General features: G+C 39.5%; 1 protein-coding gene across 12 annotated transcripts in view; it reads left to right on the top strand.

The window, feature by feature from the left end:
- Window positions 1-27,456, top strand: part of SCEL (sciellin) — a 254,474-nt gene that overhangs the window by 111,208 nt on the left and 115,810 nt on the right. For 10 of the 12 annotated variants that reach the window (XM_029210126.1, XM_029210120.1, XM_029210118.1 and 7 more), the window contains one exon: window positions 26,810-26,871. The exons of the other annotated variants lie outside the window; for them this stretch is intronic. In XM_029210126.1, coding sequence (XP_029065959.1) covers window positions 26,829-26,871 — 43 coding nt within the window. In that variant the 5' untranslated portion in view covers window positions 26,810-26,828. The remainder of the gene's footprint in view (window positions 1-26,809; window positions 26,872-27,456) is intronic. 12 annotated transcript variants of the gene reach the window in all.

The raw sequence follows: 27,456 nt of genomic DNA, 5'->3' as shown, positions 1-27,456 counted from the left end.
TGGAGGTGGGTCAAAAAGGATCTTGCTGTGATTTATGTCATAGAGTGTTCTGCCTATGTTTTCCTCTAAGAGTTTGATGGTGTCTGGCCTTACATTTAGGTGTTTAATCCATTATGAGCTTATTTTTTTGTATGGTGTTAGGGAGTGATCTAATCTCATACTTTTACATGTAGCTGTCCAGTTTTCCCAGCACCACTTATTGAAGAGGCTGTCCTTTCTCCACTGTACATTCCTGCCTCCTTTATCAAAGATAAGGTGACCATATGTGCGTGGGTTTATCTCTGGGCTTTCTATCCTGTTCCATTGATCTATATTTCTGTGTTTGTGCCAGTACCATACTGTCTTGATTACTGTAGCTTTGTAGTATAGTCTGCAGTCAGGGAGCCTGATTCCTCCAGCTCCGTTTTTCATTCTCAAGACTGCTTTGGCTATTCAGGGTCTTTTGTGTTTCCATACAAATTGTGAAATTTTTTGTTCTAGTTCTGTGAAAAATGCCAGTGGTAGTATGATAGGGATTGCGTTGAATCTGTACATTGCTTTGGGTAGTAGAGTCGTTTTCACAATGTTGATTCTTCCAATCCAAGAGCATGGTACATCTCTCCAACTATTTGTATCATCTTTAATTTCTTTCATCAGTGTCTTATAATTTTCTGCATACAGGTCTTTTGTCTCCTTAGGTAGGTTTACTCCTTGATATTTTATTATTTTTGTTGCAATGGTAAATGGGAATGTTTTCTTGATTTCACTTTCAGATTTTTCATCATTAGTGTATAGGAATGCCAGAGATTTCTGTGCATTAATTTTGTATCCTGCTACTTTACCAAATTCATTGATTAGCTCTAGTAGTTTTCTGGTAGCGTCTTTAGGATTCTCTATGTATAGTATCATGTCATCTGCAAACAGTGACAGCTTTACTTCTTTTCTGATTTGGATTCCTTTTATTTCCTTTTCTTCTCTGATTGCTGTGGCTAAAACATCCAAAACTATGTTGAATAAGAATGGTGAGAGTGGACAACCTTGTCTTGTTCCTGATCTTAGTGAAAACGTTTTCAGTTTTTCACCAATGAGGACGAAGTTGGCTGTGGGTTTGTCATATATGGCCTTTATTATGTTGAGGAAAGTTCCCTCTATGCCTACTTTCTGCAGGGTTTTTGTGATAAATCGGTGTTGAATTTTGTCGAAAGCTTTCTCTGCATCTATTGTGATGACTATATGGTTTTTCTCCTTCAATTTGTTAATATGGTGTATCACATTGATTGATTTGCGTATATTAAAGAATCCTTGCGTTCCTGGAGTAAACCCCACTTGATCATGGTGTATGATCCTTTTAATGTGCTGTTGGATTCTGTTTGCTAGTATTTTGTTGAGGATTTTTGCATCTATGTTAATCAGTGATATTGGCCTGTAGTTTTCTTTCTTTGTGACCTCCTTGTCTCCTTTTGGTATCAGGGTGATGGTGGCCTCATAGAATGAGTTTGGGAGTGTTCCTCCCTCTGCTATATTTTGGAAGAGTTTGAGAAGGATAGGTGCTAACTCTTTTTTAAATGTTTGATAGAATTCGCCTGTGAAGCGATGTGTTCCTGGGCTTTTGGTTTTTTGAAGATTTTTTTTTTCTTATATCTAAATACATTTTATTTTATTTATTTATTTATTTTTAAACATCTTTATTGGGGAATAATTGCTTTACAATGGTGTGTTAGTTTCTGCTTTATAACAAAGTGAATCAGTTATACATATACATATGTTCCCATATGTCTTCCCTCTTTCGTCTCCCTCCCTCCCACTCTCCCTATCCCACCCCTCCAGGCTGTCACAAAGCACCGAGCTGATATCCCTGTGCCTTGCGGCTGCTTCGCCCTAGCTATCTACCTTACTACGTTTGTTAGTGTGTATATGTCCATGACTCTCTCTCGCCCTGTCAACGCTCACCCTTCCCCCTCCCCATATCCTCAAGTCCGTTCTCCAGTAGGTCTGCGTCTTTATTCCTGTCTTACCCCTAGGTTCTTCATGACATTTTTTTCCCTTAAATTCCATATATATGTGTTAGCATACAGTATTTGTCTTTTTCTTTCTGACTTACTTCACTCTGTATGACAGACTCTAGGTCCATCTATGTCATTACAAATAGCTCAATTTCATTTCTTTTTAAGGCTGAGTAATATTCCATTGTATATATGTGCCACATCTTCTTTATCCATTCATCCGGTGATGGGCGCTTAGGTTGTTTCCATCTCCGGGCTATTGTAAATAGAGCTGCAATGAACATTTTGGTACATGACTCTTTCTGAATTTTGGTTTTCTCAGGGTATATGCCCAGTAGTGGGATTGCTGGGTCATATGGTAATTCTATTTGTAGTTTTTTAAGGAACCTCCATACTGTTCTCCATAGTGGCTGAACCAATTCACATTCCCACCAGCAGCGCAAGAGTGTTCCCTTTTCTCCACACCCTCTCCAGCATTTATTGTTTCTAGATTTTTTGATGATGGCCATTCTGACTGGTGTGAGATGATATCTCATTGTAGTTTTGATTTGCATTTCTCTAATGATTAATGATGTTGAGCATTCTTTCATGTGTTTGTTGGCATTCTGTATATCTTCTTTGGAGAAATGTCTATTTAGGTCTTCTGCCCATTTTTGGATTGGGTTGTTTGTTTTTTTGTTATTGAGCTGCATGAGCTGCTTGTAAATTTTGGAGATTAATCCTTTGTCAGTTGCTTCATTTGCAAATATTTTCTCCCATTCTGAGGGTTGTCTTTTGGTCTTGATTATGGTTTCCTTTGCTGTGCAAAAGCTTTGAAGTTTCATTAGGTCCCATTTGTTTATTTTTGTTTTTATTTCCATTACTCTAGGAGGTGGGTCAGAAAGGATCTTGCTGTGATTTATGTCATAGAGTGTTCTGCCTATGTTTTCCTCTAAGAGTTTGATAGTTTCTGGCCTTACATTTAGGTCTTTAATCCATTATGAGCTTATTTTTGTGTATGGTGTTAGGGAGTGATCTAATCTCATACTTTTACATGTAGCTGTCCAGTTTTCCCAGCACCACTTATTGAAGAGGCTGTCCTTTCTCCACTGTACATTCCTGCCACCTTTATCAAAGATAAGGTGTCCATATGTGCGTGGGTTTATCTCTGGGCTTTCTATCCTGTTCCATTGATCTATCTTTCTGTTTTTGTGCCAGTACCATACTGTCTTGATTACTGTAGCTTTGTAGTATAGTCTGCAGTCAGGGAGCCTGAATCCTCCAGCTCCTTTTTTCGTTCTCAAGATTGCTTTGGCTATTCAGGGTCTTTTGTGTTTCCATACAAATTGCGAAATTTTTTGTTCTAGTTCTGTGAAAAATGCCAGTGGTAGTTTGATAGGGATTGCATTGAATCTGTAGATTGCTTTGGGTAGTAGAGTCATTTTCACAATGTTGATTCTTCCCATCCAAGAACATGGTATATCTCTCCATCTATTTGTATCATCTTTAATTTCTTTCATCAGTGTCTTATAATTTTCTGCATACAGGTCTTTCGTCTCCTTAGGTAGGTTTATTCCTAGATATTTTATTCTTTTTGTTGCAGTGGTAAATGGGAGTGTTTTCTTCATTTCACTTTCAGATTTTTCATCATTAGTATATAGGAATGCCAGAGATTTCTGTGCATTAATTTTGTATCCTGCTACTTTACCAAATTCATTGATTAGCTCTAGTAGTTTTCTGGTAGCATCTTTAGGATTCTCTATGTATAGTATCATGTCATCTGCAAACAGTGACAGCTTTACTTCTTCTTTTCTGATTTGGATTCCTTTTATTTCCTTTTCTTCTCTGATTGCTGTGGCTAAAACTTCCAAACCTATGTTGAATAAGAGTGGTGAGAGTGGGCAACCTTGTCTTGTTCCTGATCTTAATGGAAATGCTTTCAGTTTTTCACCATTGAGGATGATGTTTGCTGTGGGTTTGTCATATATGGCCTTTATTATGTTGAGGAAAGTTCCCTCTATGCCTACTTTCTGCAGAGTTTTTATCATAAATGGGTGTTGAATTTTGTCGAAAGCTTTCTCTGCATCTATTGAGATGATCATATGGTTTTTCTCCTTCAATTTGTTAATATGGTTTATCACATTGATAGATTTGCATATATTGAAGAATCCTTGCATTCCTGGAATAAACCCCACTTGATCATGGTGTATGATCCTTTTAATGTGCTGTTGGATTCTGTTTGCTAGTATTTTGTTGAGGATTTTTGCATCTATGTTCATCAGTGATATTGGCCTGTAGTTTTCTTTCTTTGTGACATCCTTGTCTGGTTTTGGTATCAAGGTGATGGTGGCCTCGTAGAAGGAATTTGGGAGTGTTCCTCCCTCTGCTATATTTTGGAAGAGTTCGAGAAGGATAGGTGTTAGCTCTTCTCTAAACGTTTGATAGAATTCACCTGTGAAGCCATCTGGTCCTGGGCTTTTGTTTGTTGCAAGATTTTTAATCACAGTTTCAATTTCAGTGCTTGTGATTGATCTGTTCATATTTTCTCTTTCTTCCTGATTCAGTCTTGGCAGTTTGTGCATTTCTAAGAATTTGTCCATATATTCCAGGTTGTCCATTTTATTGGCATAGAGTTGCTTGTAGTAATCTCTCATGATCTTTTGTATTTCTGCAGTTTCACTTCTCCTTTTTCATTTCTAATTCTATTAATTTGAGTATTCTCCCTTTTTTTGTTGATGAGTCTGACTATTGGTTTATCAATTTTGTTTATTTTCTCAAAGAACCAGCTTTTAGTTTTATTGATCTTTGCTATAGTTTCCTTCATTTATTTCTGATCTGATCTTTATGATTTCTTTCCTTCTGCTAACTTTGGGGTTTTTTTGTTCTTCTTTCTCTAATTGCTTTAGGTGCAATATTAGGTTGTTTATTCGAGATGTTTCCTGTTTCTTATGGTAGGATTGTATTGCTATAAACTTCCCCCTTAGAACTGCTTTTGCTGCATCCCATAGGTTTTGTGTCATCGTGTCTCCATTGTCATTTGTTTCTAGGTATTTTTTGATTTCCTCTTTGATTTCTTCAGTGATCACTTCGTTATTAAGTAGTGTATTGTTTAGCCTCCATGTGTTTGTGTATTTTACAGATCTTTTCCTGTAATTGATATCTAGTCTCATAGCATTGTGGTTGGAAAAGATACTTGATACAATTTCATTTTTCTTAAATTTACCAAGGCTTGATTTATGACCCAAGATATGATCTATCCTGGAGAATGTTCCATGAGCACTTGAGAAAAATATGTATTCTGTTGTTTTTGAATGGAATGTCCTATAAATATCAATTAAGTCCATTCATATTTACTGTATCATTTAGAGCTTGTGTTTCCTTATTCATTTTCATTTTGGATGATCTGTCCATTGGTGAAAGTGGGGTGTTAAAGTCCCTTACTATGAATGTATTACTGTCGATTTCCCCTTTTATGGCTGTTAGTATTTGCCTTATGTATTGAAGTGCTCCTATGTTGGGTGCATAAATATTTACAATTGTTGTATCTTCTTCTTGGATCGATCCCTTGATCATTATGTAGTGTCCTTCTTTGTCTCTTATAATAGTCTTTATTTTAAAGTCTATTTTGTCTGATATGGGAATTGCTACTCCAGCTTTCTTTTGGTTTCCATTTGCATGGAATATCTTTTTCCATCCCCTCACTTTCAGTCTGTATGTGTCTCTAGGTCTGAAGTGGGTCTCTTGTAGACAGCATATATATGGGTCTTGTTTTTGTATCCATTCAGCCAGTCTGTGTCTTTTGGTGGGAGCATTTAATCCATTTACATTTAAGGTAATTATCGATATGTATGTTCCTATAAACATTTTCTTAATTGTTTTGGGTTTGTTATTTTAGGCCTTTTCCTTCTCTTATGTTTCTTGCCTAGGGAAGATTCTTTAGCATTTATTGTAAATCTGGTTTGGTGGTGCTGAACTCTCTCAGCTTTTGCTTGTCTGTAAAGGTTTTAATTTCTCCATCAAATCTGAATGAGATCCTTGCTGGGTAGCGTAATCTTGGTTGTAGGTTTTTCTCCTTCATCACTTTAAATATGTCCTGCCAGTCCCTTGTGGCTTGCAGAGTTTCTGCTTTAAGATCAGCTGTTAACCTTATGGGGATTCCCTTGTGTGTTATTTGTTGTTTTTCCCTTGCTGCTTTTAATATGTTTTCTTTGTATTTAATTTTTGACAGTTTGATTAATATGTGCCTTGGTGTGTTTCTCCTTGGATTTATCCTGTATGGGGCTCTCTGTGCTTCCTGGACTTGATTAACTATTTCCTTTCCCATATTAGGGAAGTTTTCAACTATAATCTCTTCAAAAATTTTCTCAGTCCCTCTCTTTTTCTCTTTTTCTTCTGGAACCCCTATAATTCGAATGTTGGTGCATTTAATGTTGTCCCACAGGTCTCTGAGACTGTCCTCAGTTCTTTTCATTCTTTTTTCTTTTTTCTGCTCTGCAGTAGTTATTTCCACTATTTTATCTTCCAGGTCACTTATCCATTCTTCTGACTCTGTTTTTCTGCTATTGATCCCTTCTAGAGTATTTTTAATTTCATTTATTGTGTTGTTCATCATTGCTTGTTTCATCTTTAGTTCTTCTAGGTCCTTGTTAAATGTTTCTTGCATTTTCTCTATTCTATTTCCAAGATTTTGGATCATCTTTACTATCATTATTCTGAATTCTTTTTCAGGTAGACTGCCTATTTCTTCTTCATTTGTTAGGTCTGGTGGGTTTTTATCTTGCTCCTTCATTTGCTGTGTGTTTTTCTGTCTTCTCATTTTGCATATCTTACTGTGTTTAGGGTCTCCTTTTTGCAGGCTGCAGGTTCATAGTTCCCGTTGTTTTTGGTGTCTGTCCCAAGCAGCTAAATTTGGTTCAGTGGGTTGTGTAGGCTTCCTGGTGGAGGGGACTAGTGCCTGTGTTCTAGTGGATGAGGCTGGATCTTGTCTTTCTGGTGGGCAGGTTCACGTCTGGTGGTGTGTTTTGGAGTGTCTGTGGGCTTATTATGATTTTAGGCAGCATCTCTGCTAATGGGTGGGGTTTTGTTCCTGTCTTGTTAGTTGTTTGGCATAGGGTGTCCAGCACTGTAGCTTGCTGGTCGTTGAGTGAAGCTGGGTGTTGGTGTTGAGATGGAGCCCTCTGGGAGATTTTCGCCGTTTGATATTATGTGGAGCTGGGAGGTCTCTTGTGTAGCAATGTCCTGAAGTTGGCTCTCCCACCTCAGAGGCATAGCACTGACTCCTGGCTGTAGCACCAAGAGCCTTTCATCCACACGGCCAGGAAGGCAAACGGAAAGTACACAGGGTGGAAGAAGAATTGCAGCAAAGCCTTTGTCATATGATAGTGACTTCGCGGGCTCGCAGGGCGTGAAGGCATGTTTCTGGCTCACCCTCAGTGGCCAGTCAGGGGTTCTCTATGGGAAAGTGGAGAGAGAGGAGCTCGCGGAGCCGCTCTGCCTCCACTTCACTGTACACTGCTCCACATACAGTGCATGCAGCCTGATGTGGACCATTTTTAAGGTCTTTATTGAAATTTGTTACAATATTGCTTCTGTTTTATGTTTTGGTTTTTTGCCGTGAGGCATGTGGGATCTTAGCTCCCCGACCAGGAACCGAACCTGCACCCCCTACATTGGAAGGTGAAGTCTTAACTGCTGGACCACTGGACTGCTAGGGAAGCCCCTATATGACATTTTTAAAAAGGCAAAACCACGTAGACCAGGGGTCCCCAACCTCTGGTACCGCTCTGCGGCCCATTAGGAACCTGGCTGCACAGCCAGAGGCAGGCAGCAGGTGAGCAAGCAAAGCTTCCTCTGCTGCTCCCCCATCGCTGGCATTACTGCCTGAGCCACCCCCCATCCTGGTCTGTGGACAGATTGTCTTCCACCAAGCCGGTCCCTGGTGCCAAAGAGATTGGGGACCACTGACGTAGACGGCAAAAGGGTCAGTGGTTTCCAGGGGTTGTGGGGAAGGAGGGATGATTAGGTTGAGAACAGAGGAATTTTAGGGCAGTGAAACTATTCTGTATGATAGTAATGGTGGCTACGTGTCATTATACATTCATCAAAACCCATAAAATGTTCAGCACCAAGAGTGATGTGCTAATGTAAATTACAGACTTTGAATGATGATGATGTGTCAGTATAGGTTCATCGATTATAAAAAAGGTACCACACTGGTGAGGGATTGTTCATAAATAGGGGAAGCTGTGTATCTGGGGGAAGGTGGTATATGTTTTTTTTCTGTACCTTCCTCTCAATTTTGCTATGACCCTAAAACTGCTCTAAAAGTAGTCTATTTGAAAGGAAAAAAGAAAAGAAAACTGGTGAGCTAGATTTACACCATCAATAAAGGACCTAGATTCTGTAGCAACTGCTGGCCATTCTCCTGTCTGATATTTTGATCTAACACATGTGGGCTGTGGTTTATTATTTTTGATGCTATGAGTGATACAAGCGCCTACATACATGCGTATATATACACATTTCCTGCTAAAAGCCATTGTACTTTTCTGTCACCTGTTATTCAGGGCTCAGACCTGCTGTAAATTTAGCACACCCTGTAATCCAGCCATGGTCTCTTGGGTAAAGTGCCTATCTCCTTTCTGGCACTTTGGAGAGACAGTGGACCTTCATATCCAAGAATGTGGGCTCTGCAGTCAGCCTGCCTATATTGGAATTCTGGACATGTCTAATTCCCAACTGTGTGATCTTAGGCTTTTGTTTTCTGCTCTCTATCATGACCTAACAGCAGTTTCAATGGTTCCTATAGTGTAAGGTTTTTGTGAGGATTAAATGAAATAACATACATAAAGCACTAAGCAATGACTGGCTCACACTTAAACTACTGTCGTTGTTGCTTTTATCAGCATCAGCCTTGCCTAGTCTCTTCTGGTTTCTCTGGGCAAGGGTAGTTGCCTGTTGGAGCATGAAGAAGAGTCAGAAAGCCTCAGGAACTCAGGGCTGAGCCCTCCTGGTTCCTCATGAAATTGTCTATAGAGTGCAGGTATGGAGTCCTGATCTCTTCACTGTGGCCTGTCCAGGTGGTAAAGAGACTGATCTCATCCATCTCCCTGCAGCAAGAAAGACGTGGACCTGAGGATGAAGTGATTGCTCATAGTGAATAGTGGATCTGCAGAGATGATGGAACACAGGCTCCCGTGGGGTCTCTCCTGGGCTCTTTGTGGGTCTGCATCATGCTGGCACCATCAGTGCGTATTAAGCAACGCACCCGCTCTTGCAGCACTGGCAGTAAGGCAATAACTCATTAATTCTGGCATCTGTCTACTCCCAGACAAAGAGAAATTGGTTCTGTAATTAGCACTCTACTGTTACCGCTTTTGTTTCAACATGTACATAACATTTATTTTCTCCATCTGGGAGAAAAGTGGGGAGCCCTCTGTCTTTCAACCTCTCAAAGTCCCTGCATGACAGATTAGAGAGCTTTGAGATGCTGATTTGTCCTGTTTGTATTTTTTTGCATTTTCAGCATCACTTTTTGAATCTCTTTGGGATGAGGAGGTATCTTAGTCTGTTTAGGCTGCTATAACGAAATTACACAGACAAGGCAATTTATAAACAACAGGAATTTGGTTCTCCCAGTTCTGGATGCTGGGAAGTCTGAGATGAGGCTGCCAGCATGGTTGGGTGAGGCTCCTCTTCCTGGTTCATAGCCTGCGTCTTCTCACTGTGTCCTTACGTGGTGGAAGGAGCTAGAAAGCTCGGGGGGGGGGGGGGCTCTTTTATAAGAACAATAATCCCGTTTATGAAGGCTCCACACTCATGACCTAAGCACTTCCCAAAGGCCCCACTTCCCAACACCATCATCTTTCTTTGCAGGTTAGGATTTCACATAACAGTCTTGAGGGAACACAAACATTCAGACTGTATAACAGGAAATAACAGTCTTTTAATAGCAATTCTTAAATGAATGTATGACAAGTTCTTAGAACAATGCCTGGCACATGAACAGTGCTATATAAGTATTTGCTATTTTCATTATTATGTGGTAATAAGTGCTCATTTCTGGCTGGTTGTTTCATTAGATACAACACAGAGAAAAAGCACTGTCCTGTTTGGGGAGATAGTTTCAGCAAACCCTCCCCCATCTGAGGCCTGTGGCACACATTGCTAATCAATCGTGGCTCTCTCCTGTGCAAGTTCAAAGTTGCCTTACAAACCTCATCATGTCCCCCCAGGCAGCCAGCGTCAAGCAGTCGGCATTGGCACCCACGATAAAACATTCGCCATCACAGCCTAGGAGCTTACATTCTAAAGAGACCTCAAGAACTCCGCCACTCCCAGTGAAATAGGCGTGGTAAAGCCAAGTTATTCTAAGCGTGCTCAAGACTCCCCAGCTCCAGGCCTGAGTGAAACTAAGGCCAAACCTATTTGGCCACCTCCACCCCCGTGCACATTCTTGATTGACCTCTTTGAACTCTGAGATTCTTAGTTTTCAGCAGTCTTTTGGCTGTATGTCTGTTCAGCAATGAGGAGGTCTGAATTTTGCCCAAGTGTTTAGAATTAGCCCTTTTTTGAATCAAAGATTTAGTTCTAAATGGAAAGACACTGACGTGGCTTAGTGGTATGTGTTCCAGTATATAAAATAAAAGAAACCCTCAATTCCATGCAGAAATAATTGTTTGGAAGCTCAAAAGGTTTAGATGTATTTTGGGCAGTATATTTTTCTTAATTGCAAAGTAGAAAATTTTTTTCTGGTTCTATATTTTATGAAGGATGAAAACATACATTTAAGCCTTCTATAATATGTTTAATATAAGTTACTACTTGTCCCTACAAGCTAGCTCTGAAACTGTTTTAGCCCTTCATTCAGCTAAATGAATGCTGAATGATCCTGAATATAATACTTCTAATTTACTTATTTTTTGAGATGAGACAAGTCACATCTTGGTTTTTCAACTTTCTCATCTGTAATATTAATATCCAACCTCAGTCCAACCGACATTTATGGGCATCACAGAAATTTAAAACGTATTTCTAAAATATCTTGCACACATATAATTCTATGAAAGCACTGAATAAACATATATATATATAATATATATATATACACACTACTTTTAGAGAACATTTTCCATTTTAGATTTTCAAATTCCTCAGCCCAGAATAAGGGCACATTAAGAAAGGGATGTCCCAATCCATGACTGCATCCTGCAATTGCCTGAACCCTCTAATCTGAATGTTTCTACATCTTATAGTCCCTTCTATGACTATAGCTTAGCTGGACTGTGGTTTTTCAGGAGCTGTCTTGAAATGGGGAGGATTTAATGGTTAATTATTGGTGTGACAGATGAATAAAGATGACCCAGGAAATTCTAATGACTCACTCCTCTCAGCAACGTTCCAGATTCACTAAGCTTCTTTAAAGCCTCCCTGGCTGCCACGGAAGGTACATTTCAGAACCTGTAATAGGAACCTGCACCTAGCGTGGCTTTTCTGCACTGTTCCTTCCTCACCAGAAGCAGGTGTTGACACTGGAGTCTACTGCTGCCCTCAGATGTGAAAGAAGTTTCCAGCATCCTTTTCACATTTTTATAGGTGATGAAATCACAAAAAGCTCAAAATTCTTATATTTCAGGATGTACTTTTCCTTTGATAGTTTTACCAGAATTCCATGTGTAGAATTTGTGTAATAGATTCCTTTCATATTTCCTGATCTCAGGGCTCCAAAGGACTTTTCTCTCCTAAGGATCTTGATCCCTACCAGCAGTACATTTCCTGTGTGTGTATCTGGGCCCCAGCCTTCCAGGTACCATGGGCAGATAGAGATTCCTCCTACCTTAAGTTTTGTGTTTTGTTTTTTAAAAGAGAATCCAAAATAGGTTGGATACTGTGGCACCTTGTGAGGGATAGAGTTGTGGGTATTGTTGATGTCAATTAAAAGGGTGATAACAGGAGTACATATTTTTGGTCTACCAAGGCCATAAATTACACAAAGAATTCACCAAAGACAGCAGGTCCATGAGTGGGCTGTTTTAATTGAATTGGTATTTGTACAAGGTGACACCCTCTTTTACACCACCCATCTCCTCCCTGTGTGACTCAGCCACTGAGGGAGAAGCCTCTGATCTGTTCATTAACACAGGCAGGTGGAGGTGGAAACTGCACTCAGTAAACTCCAGGTACCCATTAGTTTCAGCTGGATCCACCTAGGGAATCACTGCAGGCTGTTTAGACAAAAAGTCCCGGTTTATCTGCTCAAGAAAGGTAAGTTGAATTATATTTGCAAATGTAAATATCTCTGCTTTATTGCATAACTTTCCCTGTTTTCTTTGCAAGTGATTAAAATTCGAACTTACTCTCTGTCTTTTTTCCAGTGAAATTTTAACAGCTTCCAATGGGCTGTTCTACTTGTCAACAGTTCTGCTGCTCCTTGTTGTGATTTTAGATGGCATTGCTTTTAAATTCTCCACAATTTTACACATTTCCGGGCAGCAGAGAAATGAAAGCCTATTTGAGTTTCCACGTAGGAGCTGTCAGCTGGTGAACCTGGTCACACATAAGGATAGCAAATTCTTTAAATCGAGAGACCAGCACTCACCGGTCTACTTTCTCAAGTGACTATAAAAACATTTTTAAAAGGAGCTCCCTGTCTTCACAGATGATGCCTTTACTGAAATGGTGAACTCTACTCTTTTATAGATAAGAAGTCTTTGTTTTTCTTGCCTGCTGAGAGCATTGCAAGTCACTGAGCTGTGAGAGAGAGATGCCCAGTCCTCCACCCTATCTTCCCCAAATAAGAAAATCATGTTTCTTGAGTGAATATACCAAGGAGTAAAGCAGGGCAGGGCTAACTGAGGGTGCGCAGTTTCCCACAGGGATGCGTGTACATTTGGCCAACTTTGCTATGTTATATCCTGAGTTCTAACCTACATATTGATTAATGTACAGGGGGGGCAATTTTCAACCTCTATTCATATCCTAGTCCTGAAAATCCAGTTTTGGAAGCCCTTTGATAAGAACAGAAAAGTTATTTTAAGCAGGCTTTCCTTTATGATTAATAGCTAAGCTGACTTATCTGACCTGTGATTTTTCTCTACCATTTGCATCTGAGATGCAGAGCTGTGGGAATCGAACCCAGGAGCTACTCACACTTGCAACCAGCGCTCTCTGTCCTCCAGAAAGGCGCTTCCCACAGTGTACCTGGCTCTGCTTTCAATTCTAGAGCTTTCATTGCTTCCCATTGCTGAGCAGGTCATGTGCTGTCTCGGAGGCTTTTAGAGCTCAGTTCCCAACGGTTAGTGAGGAATTTTATAATAATTTGGCTTTCAAACATTTATAGTAATCAGAAAGCTAAATTATACCATTTGTGGATTATAATTTTACTTGTCATAAAATGTGATCAAATTTAAAACCAGCTTTCTGGTTTTAAATAAATGTGAACCAGTTTATAATGCAGAAATGGTCTTTCTGATATTTGCTGTATTCCAGAATTAAAGTATTGGGAAAATCAATTTGAGAAATCTGTGATATTACATCAGTAAAATTTTTAGTAAAACATTTGCTTGATTCTAAATGTCAGGTAGACAGAGAATGCAGATAAAAGGCAAGGATTTTTATTAAACTTTTAGCTTCATGTAGATTAAAAGGGTTAAAATTTAGGGTAGCTTCAGCTGACCTAAATTTTCAGTTAGAATGGAGCATAGACTCATCTAGTCTAACTCACTAATTTTCTAGGTGAGGACAACAAAACATATACATGTTAAGCAACTTGCCAGGATGATAGAACCAGATGAGGAGCTAGATCACCTGATTTTGGTCTTTTACTGAATTTTCTCAATGATTTTTCAAATTTCTTTCACGTAAAATATGTGGTAGCAATAAATGAGGTTCCCTCTGGGTTTACAAAAGAACTAGAAATGATCCCGAAATAAGAATTTCCTTATCCAGTAATAATTGAGAATGTTATTACAGTGTGTATAGAATGACTATGACATGAAGAGATACATTTTAAATTTGTAGTTTGTGGAGTCAGTCTTGTTATTTATTATATTCCTAGTTTTTAACCTCAGGAGCAGTCAGCCCCTTTGTAGGAAGGCGAGGTGGTGTATGTGTAAGTTGTAGATTGTAGGGTGTGAGACATTCAATCGGAGACAGCCTCACCTTGGCTACCAGTCCGTAGGGGCTGCTTACTGGCTGTCTCCTCTATCCACTGGAATGTTGACTGAAACAGCTAGTGATTCATTTTCCTGGAGACTTTGCAAACAAAGCAAAGAGGAGATGCTTTGAACAACGAAACTCAGACTGTGGAATGAGCTGCATATAATTCACTAGGCAGTCAACTTAAGCAAACATGATTTAACTGATAGTGTCCCTATGATTCGGGCGTTAACTCTAAGCATTCTTTAAGAGTGATGTGATAGAATCCTTGGCCAGACAGTGGTCCAGGGGAAAGCTTTGTTGGTCCCACACAGTTTGTCTTCTGACATTATCCTGTTCCTAGGCTATTTGTTGATCATGTTTCCTTTTCTCTTGCTGAGAACTTTGAAATAAGGGTTTTATGTATTAATTACTGGATATTTGTCTGCAGTTGCTTGAACTTTACTTTTTAATCAAAAGTCTTTATCAAATATATTTCTTAAGGGTTTCTAGTTTACCATTGTAAAAATCCATGTGATTTTAGAATTTGGGAAAGGCCCTTCCTCAAATACATGCTTTGTCAAATGACAGCTGCATTTATTAGATTTGCATTTTATGTTGGTTGCTAAATTTTTAAAGATATGAATCATCCTTTTATTGTGATGATTAATTGGAAGAGTGCTTTTTATAGGTATCCATTAAACAACAACTGGCTTACTTTTAGTTCTGAATACTCATTGTAATTGTATACTTGAGAGCTCTAAGCATCTAAATAATTCATTCTGTGTTTCTAGACCCAAGTTTCCCTGACCTAAAATGTGATTGTTTCCTTTGTATAGAACCTTCTGGGAGAAAGTAATGAACTATATAGACCATGCTTTTTTAACTAAAATACACACATCCCAGGAGACTGTGGCAGTATTCCAGAGAATGCTCAGAAGCCACAGGGTATGCATGGTACCTCTACACTGAGAGTTAATTTTAAATATTTCAGAGAAAACTGCCCCCCCTACAGCCTACCCTCCTCTGCCCTCTTTCCCAGTGTTCTCCCTTTTGTCATTAGGTAAATATTTGAAAGGAATCCATATAGAAAAAACTATAGGAGGCTGGAATCCAGATAGACTTGGATATAATTATGACCCCCAATTTGACCAAATGTCACTTGTATGATCATACTTATCTCACAGAACCAGCAAATAAAAAGAAAATTTAGGATTCCTACTGAATTATACATATATATAATAACATAATATGACATATGTTACCATTTCTTTTACAATAGTGCAAAGAGATGTAAAACATCAAGAAAAAAATTTCCATAAGAAAACTGTGGGACCTAGATTAAGAAAATCACAGACGTTTACTATAAGACCTAAAGACTTTCTTGAGCAAAAGCTTCTTTGAGTACTATTCCTAGATGGACAGATTGAATATCATCAATGTCAGCTCTTCCCAAACTATTTTATAGTATTAATGCAATTCCAATCAAAAGTTCTTATAGAATATTTGTTTTGAAACCAGAGAAAATAATTTTAAAGTTTATCTTAAAGAAATGAATAAGTTAGAATAGCTGATAGAATTTCTACAAGAGAAATTAATGAAGGGTGCTTTCATTAGATATTAAAATGTATTAGAAAAAGACAATAACTAAAATAGTTTGTTTCTATTGCAAGAAACTAAAGGCGGATCTATGGAACAGAAGAGACAGCCATGAAGCACATTCTAGAATATATAAGATTTCTTTATGTGACAAAGGAAAAATCATATATCAATGGGAAAGGGATTCCACCATTACTAAAGTAAATCCATATGGATTAGAGTTTCCATGTAACAATAAAATACATTTTTTAAACTTAGAAGAAAACATGTAAATATTTATTAATCTCATTTGTCCAACAAATGTTCCTCTAGAGCTTATTATGTGCCAGATATAATAATAATATTTGGAAATACAACTGTAGAGAAGACGGTCTTGGTTACAACCCTCAAGATTTACGATGTGTCTGTGTCTGTGTGTGTGTGTGTTGGGGATGGAAAAAAACTTCAGCCACACAAAAGGCAGTTTGTATTGTACCATTGTTACAGAGAGGTACTCTTTGCTATCTGAACACTTCGTAGGGCTCAGCCTGGGGAGGTGGAGGTGAAGACAGGTTGTGATGGTATCACTGAATGCATCCAGGAGGATATGTAATGAGTGACCTGAAAAATGCATGTGAGTCTTTCCTGAAAGGAGAGTAAGGGTGAGAGGAGGCTCAGAAAGAAGAATGCTTTAGGCATAAAGCGTAGAGTAAGCAACAGCCTAAAGGTGATGAAAAGGATGGAGCCCTCAGGAATTGGAATGACTTAGTCTAGCTGAAGCTAGAGTTTGAGTGAGGCATGGGGAGTGGGGAGAAAGGAGGCAGGCGGGTATGGATTTGTAAGTTTTAATAACAATTTGGATTTTATCCTGACAGAAATGAAGGGCCATTGAAGAGTTTTAAGCAAGGTGGTCACTACTTTGACACTCTTGAGAATGGATTGGGAGAGTAAGTCTAGAGCTTGGGAATATAGGTAGGAAGCTGTTAAAATAGTAAGCAGATTATGGCAGCTTGAATTGGTAGTTTGAATATGGACAGAAAGACAATCAAGAGTGATGTAGGAGCAGAGTTGTAGGACTTGGTGATTGCTTGGATTTTGAAGTCAGAAAGAAGTTTCATGGATAGTCTACATGGATTTCTAAGGAGTGAAAGAATTAATAAGGGGAAAGAAGAGAATTACAAAATTGGAAGCTGCTGATCAAAAAAAAAATCAGAGTCAGACGCTAAGTGAAAACTGGGAGAGTAAAAATAAATATTTCTGATATATAAAGAAAGTAAGAAAACAATAAGAAATCCATAATATTAATCAATGGATAATTCACAAAATAAGAAATAAAATAACCAATAAAATTATAAAAATATGCACTTGAGCCAAAATGATTCCACTTTCATCTATTAAATCATTAAAGAGACTAATAAATGATAATTCTAAATGCTGGCCAATGTGTGGACATTCGTAAGCTGCTGGTGGATTATAAACTGGTATAAGGTTTATGGAAATAGAATTGACGATAGAGACCAAGAACATTTTAGAAGTTACACCCCTTGGCAAGTAATTTCACTTCTAAGGATCCATCAGAGATGGATGAAAATAATTAGGATGTGGTTTTGTTGGAAAAAACCAAGGAATTATGTTATACTGATAGGCCCATAAGATGAAATATTTTGTAGTTGCAAAAGAAATAATTATTTAAATATTTTTAAATGGCATTGAGAAATGTGTATCAGTAGGCTCTAGTAGGCATAATAATAATGATAATAATAAGCAACCCTGGAAGAAAATAACAGTGATTGATGAAAGGTGTCTGAGTTTTTCCTTCTTTGTGCTTTCTATATTTTTCACATTTTCTATTGAGCATAATATAAGGAGAAAGATTTTACTGTGTAAAATTGGGACAAAGAGTGACATGACATGAGCTGCAGCAAATATGAAATATGATAACTTAAGGTAACAGAGTTTTGGTTCATAATCCGTGGTCAAAATTTGGGCTTTTACTCATTTAACAAATGTTTTCAGCTAGAACTAAAAATAGTCCATAAGAGGTTCAAGCAATAAGTAATTTTTATTACATAGCATTTTTATTAATGAATATTAGACCAGTGTCTTTAATAAAATGAAATTGATCATTGTCCCAGAGAGACATGCTCTTCATGCTAAAACTTGACATTATCTATCATTCTGCAGAAAAGATTGGTGGTGGAAACAAGGGCAAGTGAGGGCTCTTCTTGCTAAAACTTGACATTATCTATCATTCTGCAGAAAAGATTGGTGGTGGAAACAAGGGCAAGTGAGGGCTCATGCTAAAACCGAGAACAAACAGTAAGAACATTTTATGGTCGATGGTTATCGGACTCAAAATTCATAGCATATAGACAACTCTCTGGCAACAAGATTTTATTTGTGCTAAATTCTAAACTGTTTCACCATCAGTAAACAAGTTTTCTAATGCTAAGTGGAGACTGGGAGGCTGTGTGACTAAAGAAATAGCAAATTTCTAACCATCACAGCAGGATAAGTGAGTCTTTCCCAGCCCAATAAGTATTGGATTTCCTTATACACTGTGTATGAAGGCTAAAAATAGTCCATTAATTTAAATGCATTTGTTAACGTTTACACTGTGAGGCCCTGTTTATTTTATCCTTACTTAATATTTCATGTTCTTTTAGGTGATAATTAATTGTTTGGTGGTTTGTTGTATTTACCTTACAGAAGATAATGCTGCTGTTTATTGACCTGTGATTATAGAGCCTCTCTTATTCTTCTATTGAAAATGGTTTAATAGCATAAGTCCTTTTTCAGTTTCTAGAATTTTTTCCCTGTTACCAGTGATTTCTGGGAAACAAGTACTAGTAGGTATTATCGAACCATGAAGACCTTTTCATATACGAAAGTGAATACCCCCAAGCTACATATGTCATTCTAGACATTTTTGCTGTATTTATTTCCTTATTCTGTGTTTGCTTTTTTATACTTTCTATCACTATAGAGGTTTCTCTTAGGTAACTATTCATATTTGGTCTTTTCCATAAAGATATCAATTTAGATAAGTCTATTAGAAGCTTGATAAATTAACTGGGAGATTTTGGAGCCATTAAAGTATCCAACTATTACTCTGTGCTGATCTCATGATACTTTGGTAAAATGATCAGAGAAAGTCTGCTCCAAATCTCACTCTTGGTTGATATCCATCACAGATTTCTATTGCAAAGGAAATGTCATTCTTCTCACCCTTTCTTTTAACCTGGTAACTTTCTACCTGTTGAACCCTTTTTGTTTCCTGGGCTTCTGGGACAGGAACTTTGATGTCGGGTCGATTTGGGCTGGAATCCCAACTGCTCACTGGCTGTGTAGCCTTAGGCAAACTACTCATCCTAAAACCTCTTTCCAGAAAGAACTAATTTTACCCACTGTCCACATTTCCAACTCCTGCCCTACCTTCTGAAAAAGGACTCTGACTTCATTGAAATCATTCATTATAAAGTTTCACTTAGGTATAGAAGGAGGATAATCATAGTATCAGCCTTAAGGCATTATGTGGGTCTTAAATGTGACAATACATGCAAAATCTTAGCTCAATATGGCTAACACTATCACACGACCAAATACCAGCAGTGAATTCTTTTCGCTGGTTTTTTCTCTTTTTTCTCTCATCCTCTATTTTGTTATCCTATTTTCTTCTCTGCATTTTTTTCTCTTCTGTCTTACTCTTCCTATTCTCTTTCATCTCTGCACCACCTCATTCCAGTTTCTTTGCTCACACAATCTTTCTTAAGGAGAGTTAGCAGGGAGTGGTAATATGTAGCACTTATTAGGTAAGTTGAGAGGCATTTTGTCCTTGGGTGGGAAGGGGAAGAGTGAGATCCACAAAGTCCTTTTTTTTTTTTTTTTTAATTTTTATTGAAGTATAGTTGATTTACAATGTTGTGTTAGTTTCTGGTATACAGCAAAGTGATTCAGTTATACACACACACACACACATATACATATTCTTTTCCATTATGGCTTATTACAGCATATTGAATATAGTTCCATGTGCTAAACATAGGACCTTGTAAAAAATAAAATAGATAAACAAGGTCCACAAAGTCTTTTTGTCAAGAGGACCCAAAAGATGAAGAAGACTGCAGCTTAGTTGGGACAGGAAGAGCTGGGGCTGACTGGCTAGAGGAGCAGAAGATTACCTAATGGACCTAAGTGCTCTTGGGGAAGTGCTGTTATTCAAAATAGAAATTGAGAAGGACATAGGGAGACGAAGAGGATCTGAACAGGGATACATTTAAGAAATAGGAGATGTTTGATAGTTTCAAATGCATCCAAAGAAAACCATGAAACTTGACTGGTTTTGTGATTCAGAATTTAAAGAGAGTAATTTCATCTAAAACCTAAAGACATGTCTTTGGGCAGAGGCTGTAGGCATTGGGTAAAAACTAGCACTTTCTGGTGGTTGGCCACAAAGAGGAAATGAAAGAGGGGCCAGAAGTTGAAAAGGTTTTTTTTTTTTCCTGTTTCTATACTGACTTCTGACATCATGATTTCACATCAGAGTTTTCAACTTATGAATTTGGGGCTTTAAAAGGGAAAGGTTTTTGTAGTTCCCAGCATAATAGGGACATATCTTTTTATATATCTTTCCTTACAGTATTATACATTTAAAATATAATTGCTGGGCTTCCCTGGTGGCGCAGTGGTTGAGAGTCCGCCTGCCAATGCAGGGGACACGGGTTCGTGCCCCGGTCCGGGAAGATCCCACATGTCGCGTAGCGGCTGGGCCTGTGAGCCATGGCCGCTGAGCCTGCGCGTCCGGAGCCTGTGCTCCGCAATGGGAGAGGCCACAACAGTGAGAGGCCCGTGTACCATACCACAAAAAAAATTTAAAAAAAAAAAAAAAATATATATATAGTTGCTGGAAAAAAATACAGTTGCTGGTGTCTGCCATTATTTGGTATATGTACCAGTAACAGCATTTTGAGGAGACCAGATGAGAGTTTCATCTTTCTCGTGAAAAGTTTAAAACTTGATTGGAAGGAAACTGAAGGACAGCACTTAGAAATAAATCTAATTGGCTGAACCGAAGCTATTAAAGTGTCATTATTTGGGTGTTGAGTAGATATGAAACTGAGGATAACCTCAGTCCCTGAAAAAAGTAATTTCTTTAAAAAATAATATAAAACTGAGATTTTGCTGCATGTATTTCATGACATTACCAATTTGAAAGGTTTCTAATCTCTCATCCACTCTACAGAAGGGTATTTTTTAACAAGAGCATTATTCACAGGGACATATATTGTTGATCCATTTTTATTAACAGTATAGAAAATATCCATATATAAAAAAAGTTGGTTTATATTCTGGATGGCAAGTGTTCCATTGCAGTAAAATTTCGGTGGAATTACAGGTTGATGAGAGTGGGCCTTGCACCTTAAATGTTTTAGATTGAAGTTTCTAGAAATGGTTCTGGGGCCACCAAATGGGCTGACATATGGAGGTGGTTAGGGTGACATGGCCAATGGGTCTTAAGAAAAAATAAGGAGCAGGTGGTGCTGAGGGATGTTGCGCAGGAGATGGAAGTGAAACCTGTAGATTTGGTGAAAAAATTTTATTTTCCCACACTATTAGTCATTTTCATTAAAAAAAATAAAACTCCTGCATACTTATTAAACTATTATCATTTGAAAATAGAATACATTATATTTTGCCATCTCATTTACCTCATGCCAGTGGACAGCATGGAGCTAGGAAAGAGTATAAAACATTATCAAGCCATCTAGTAGGGAGATAGATCCAGAGGAGTCCGGTAGGAGTAGTGCCAGGCCACTCATGGCTTCAGTGTGGCCACGGGAGGGGTGAGGCTCGAGGCTGAGCTGCCCAGGGGTGATGGAGCAGCTGTTTATTACTGCAGCTCCTTCCAGCTCCTCTCCCATTATCTTCCATCTCTCGGAACTCCGGGGCTTTTCCCTGCGTATCTGGAGTTGGCTATATCACATGGTACTTTGACCAACATGTAGTATCGTTTGCTGAAAAGACCCTGGCATTGCAGTCATATAGACCTAATTGCAGTTCCTGACTGTCACTCCCTGTGTGACCTTAGCCAGGTTATTTAATCTGAGTTTTGAATTCCTATAATTAGAGTTAGTAATACTCATCTGGAAGGATTAAATAAGCTAATGAGCAGTAATCTGTGGCACGATGTGAAACAATAGTAGGAACTAAACACATGATACTTCTTGCTAGGAACATCGAACACACAGACATGTTGCAAGAAATAGTGTTTTACTAATAAAAAAAGTCACTAGTATCTTATATTTTATAGACCACCATGGGCTTTTAGACCTTCTGTTTGCTCCACGATGATCTTGTAACAGGTAGGAAGAGCATTAAGCTTGAGTAACAAAAATATGAAAGAGTAATCTCATGAAGAAACTAGGTTTATTTTCCTCTTGCCAAAAGTTAAGAGATAGATCATCTCAACTTTTTGGCAGCTATTTGGGGCTATTTGGCAGCTCCATGAGGAGCCAGTCTCCTTCTAACTTCCTGCTCTGCCATTCTTAGTGTGTGACTTTAGTCCCGAGGTTAGTTCATGGCCCAAAGATGGCTGCTCTTACCTTCTGCCTGGCAGCCTACGTTCAGAGATGGAAAGGGTGAAACACAAAAAGCCTGGTTCTTCCCAGGGACTTTCATGAAACAGGCAACGAGATAAAGCTTGGGTGTCCCAGAGAAAGCAAGTGAGTTCACTGGCAACTATCCCTAGAAAGTATCCCAGAGACACTGGGGTGGTGCCAGTGAGGTGTTTATAGGATACCTGAGGCTAGTTATTGGCAGGGAGAAAGCGGTAAGGGCCCTGAGCTTGTTTGGATGTCTTATCTTATGACTCCTTCTGGAGAATACCCGGCTACCAAAGGCATGAAAATATCGCACCCTTTAGCAGGGTGCTGGATCTGATTAGAGCCAGCCCTAAATATAAGGTAAAGAAGAGATACCTGCTTTTCTCTCTACAACTGCAGGAAGTGCTATCAATCTGGGAGTCCCTGGCAGAGAGGAAAAGACGATGAGCCTTGAGCTAGAAAGCCTCAGTTGGAGTCCCAACTTTCCACTCAGCAGCTTCTCGAGCCATGTCTCTGCTAAGTAGGGACTATACTCTTAGAACATAGCCTTGGAAATGAAATGAGATATATTATAATTACTATAAAATCATCTAAGGTATTATTATTGTCTGAGCTCTCCTCCTTACCCAAAAGAGCCTAAAGGGGCAGCAGAAGCCTGGCTTTGGAGGAGTATTTAGGATACCAAGGAAAATCTAAAAGACAACATCCATATAGAATCCTAAATATGTCATCTTTTATGTCTGGCTTCTTTCACTTAGCATGTTTCAAGCTTCATCCATGTTGTAATATGTATCAGTGCTTCATTCTTATTTATTGCCAAGTAATATTCCATTGTATGGATCTGCCACATGTTGTATATCCATTCATCCACCGATGGACATTTGGGTTGTTTCCACTTCTTGGCTATTTTGAATAATGCTGCTATGACCATTCGTGTATACCTTTTTGTATGGACATATGTTTATAAGCAGGGAAATATCAGGAAATACACAGAGAAGGCTGCTCTGTGAGGGTTTGTCTGCTGCAATCGTTCCTTGAGAAGTTGTCCTGGTTCTCCTGCTGCCAGGCAGTGGGGGCAGAGCTCATGGGACTTCCAGAGATGTCGAGTCGTGTACCTTCCCTCTTTCACTCTAATGCCAGGTTACTGGTCTCATCTTGCAGTGACTCATGACAAACATTACTGCTGGTTGTGGAGGAACGAGTTGGCTTTGGTTTAGAAGCCAGATTCTGCTTGTTGCCACTTTGGCAGTTACATCCTCTCCCTGAGCTTCAGCCTGGTGTCTTATCTGAGAGGTGGAGGTAATAGCTGCTGTGCAGAGTTTATGTGAGGATGAGATAATGCCTGTGAGGTATCCAGTTGAGAGCAGGTACTATGGCAATTGGCAGTTGCCCTGGGCAGTAGGGCAATTAAAGACACAAAGGGCACAGGTCAGAGACAGGGTAACACAAAGCTCTTTGAATGACTTAGCTATTTTAGAAATGTTTAAACCACTTTTCCCATAAGCACTCTATTAGTTTGCTAGGGCTGCCAAAGCAAAGGACCACGGGCTGATTGACTTCAATAACAGAAATTTGTTGTCTCATAGGTCTGGAGGCTGGAAGTCTAAGATCAAGGTGTCATGAGTTTTGTTTTCTCCTGAGGCCTCTCTCCTCAGTTAGCAGATGGACACCTTCTTTCTCTCTGTGTCCTCTCATGTCCTTTCCTCTATGCAGACATATCCCTGGTGTCTCTGTGTGTCCAAATTCCTCTTCTTATAAGGTCATGGGACAGATTGCATTAGACCTCACCCTAAAGGCCTCATTTCAACTTAATCGCTTCTTTAAAAGCCTCGCCTCCAACTGTAGTCACATTCTGAGGTACTGGGGTGTTAGGAATTTTGAGAGGGACCTAATTCAGCACATAGTAAGCACCTAGGGAGCATCTGCTCTGCCCCACACACTGGAAATAGAGAAGGGACAGTCTTAAGTCTGGCTCACAGGACACTCGGTCTTTTGTGAGAGACAAATAAGCAGATAATTGCAAAATGACTTTTCTCCATTGATCCTTCCCTGTGTTTCACGACTGAGCTTGCAATCTCTGCAAGTGTATCACCAGATATACACTCAGCATTCTGCCCACCTCAGAATCCCAGTTCAATCAGCTACGAACCTTCCAGGTCTTTACCAGTTCAGGAAAAGAGTTTATCAGAGCCCATTTAGAAACAGGAAGTAGGTTAGCCAAGAACCCAGAGAATCAAGGCCAGACTGAGGTGAAGTGAACAAGTAGTTCAGATTGAAGCTTGCATGCCTCTTTTCCTTCCATTTCTGCCAGAGTTTTAGGGGCCTCCAAATACAGTGAGACAGTGGCCACCCCACAATCCCTGCATGCCCAGGACCCAAATGCAAGGCTGTTCCATCTCCTTCCCACACCTGACCACATCTCATCTTTACGCTTAACGCTTTCCAAGGTGATAGAAGCATGAAGTTAAGAATTATTGAGCACTTATTCTGTGTTGGGCAATAATCAGACACTTTACATATGTCATCGAACTTGATCCTCAAAACAGTCCCAATTCACCTCATTTTACAGATAAGGGAGCTGAACTGTAGCATCCCCAAGGTGACACAGTCAGTAAATAGCCCACTTTACATGCAGGTCTTTCTAATTTCACTAAGACCTTCAGACTCTCAGCGGAGCGAACAGCGGCTGGTCTTAGGCTGGTTGTTAGTCTTAGGTTGGGTCCCCTAGAAGCAGTGCCTGGGAGGACTTTGGGTGCCTGTGACGTATGAAGGGTATTCACTCAGAAGAAAGGAGAAAGGGAAGCAGGGAGGGGAGGAAGGGAAGGAGGTGAACGACGATGCGCCCCCTGCTAACCTAGCTTCTGCCATGGTGAGTGCTGAAGCACCAGTCACCTGCAGGACTGGCTCTACGTTCCAGGTCACTCAGTCGCTGGCTGCAGGTTCAGTGGATAAGGAGGGTGTGTAACTGGCAGCCCCACCAAGTAAGGGCAATTCCCCAGATGAGGTGCAGCCGTGAGCCCATAGTGCCGAGCACCAGGCTGGTAAAGTCACCAGCAGCTGCCACTCCTCACCGACTCTAGGAGCATTGATATTCTAAATGAAGATCCTAGGGAAACCATGCCTTGATCCAGAGGAATGCATCTTTACCACTTCAAGTCCTATGGCAAGTTACTGTAGGAGATACTTTTGGACCAGAGGGTGGGAGATGGGGGCTTTAGAATCTCCACGTTATACCTATAAACTGCTGTCTGATGATACAGCTGTAAGTCTCAACAGCATTTATAGTTTAACAAAGTGATTTTTCTGTACATTATTCATTTGATCATCACAACCTTATGAAGTAGATGGTAGGTTTCATTAGCCCATTTTACAGAGATTAAGTGGTTCAATCGCAGAACTTTGATGTCATAAAGCTGGACCTAGGGCTTGCTTCTGACTTGAGATGGAGGGCCCCTCCAACATTCTGTACACTGTCTGGTGGGATGAAATCTGCAAAACACATAATGCCCCACCTAGGGTGACCAGCCCAGTCCTGTTTGCCCAGGACTTTTCCAGTTTAAAAACTGCAAGTCCCACATTCAGGGAAACTCAGGGCTGACTTATCTGTTAGGCAGAAAAGGCCACACCTGGGACCCCTTTTAGAGGCCCACAAAAGGGTCCTAATTTTAATTCCTTTTAACAGTAGAAGAAAAAACGAATACTATAACAATAATGAATATGTATTAACAAAGCCAGCCTGTATTGTTATTCATCATTATACCAACACAGTCATAAAATATAATTTTTAATTTTGTATGTGTATGCATGTGTGTGCATGTGCTTGTGTGTGAAGGAAGAGGCCATCGAAAGCAAAAGTGCCTAAGACTCAGTGTCATAATGCGGCCCTGAACGCACCATCATCCCAGGCAAACTGGGAATGAGAATCACCTCAGTCCCTTAGCAGCTTGGCAGTGGCAGTTCGTCACAGCTGAGAATCTTAGGGTTTTCGCACACAGGGATTACCTAAAACCACCCGTGCTTCCCAAGATCTGTGATTTCCATCTCTGGCTGCTTCCCTTCTAAACACATATCAGTTGCCTGGGTTCACTTTGGCTTCCCCAAAGAAGGAGCTGATGAGCCCTTCTGCATATTGTGCTGTAAACTCCATGTCTCCGTCTCCCTGTTGACCTGACCCGATACTTGTCTTACTTATCTTTTTGTGTCTCCAGTTCCTGGCTCAGTGTCAAGCACTCAATGCATATTTTTTCATTGAATAAATGAGTTAATTGATGGCCTGATTCAGCCGATTGCTTGTCCTATAACACAGGGGACACTAAATACTCCTGGCTTCAGTTTCCTCATCTGTAAAATAAATGCATTGGAATAGATGAACTCTCAGGTTCTTAGGGGTCACTTCATATCATGTATTCATTATACCAGATTATGTGACCACCAATGTCATTGAAAAATGTGTCTTGTTAGCAATGAATGAGTCCCTTGTTGATTCTTTGTCGAGTCATTACTGTGTTTTCCCCATCCCTATTTTTCTTTTAGATCCTTACTGGAAGGCAGCATGTCCAATTTTACCTTGAGAAAAACATCTCCCACAGGAAATGGTAACGTAGATGATGTTTCCCTTACTCAGAGAACTTAAAAATAGGAGAAAAACAACGCACAGGTCTTTTTTTTTCCATGTAGCTATGAAATTCTTAGAAGCAACCATCTAATTTAATTAACATGGCCAAAGTTAGGCTTAAGAAAAAAGTAAGAGTGCTATAGATTTTACTCATCTAATTGCAATTCAAAAATTTCTTTTAAAAATCAAGTGTGTGTGACCTTCTGTGCTTTTGGCTCCCGTGAGATCAAAGAATTAAGTTATTTATAATCAGAAGCATCAGGACTTACTATTGTTCACTAGGTACTTCTAAAACAGTCTTGTGTGTCCTTCTGAGGCACATTTCTTTTTGAGCAAAATGGCCAACCCACTAAACCCGGTATTGGTTTTTCCCAGGCCTGTGGTTCTACACTCCCAGGTGTGGGGCAGGGCTTCATGGTGTGCACGAGCAATTTCAGTTGGCACCTGAGCAGTTTTATAAGTTATCTTTGATGATGGGGTGTGGGATTTGTTCTTTCTTGCTGGTGCATCTTACTTTGAAACAGTACTGGATTTGCCAGCCTAGAAGAGTGATGCTGGCCAATCA

Source organism: Monodon monoceros, unplaced genomic scaffold, assembly GCF_005190385.1.
Source record: "Monodon monoceros isolate NGI ecotype Baffin Bay Population unplaced genomic scaffold, NGI_Narwhal_1 Super_Scaffold_8, whole genome shotgun sequence".
Lineage (NCBI taxonomy): Eukaryota > Metazoa > Chordata > Mammalia > Artiodactyla > Monodontidae > Monodon > Monodon monoceros.
This window is presented reverse-complemented; position numbering and strand designations above follow the sequence as displayed.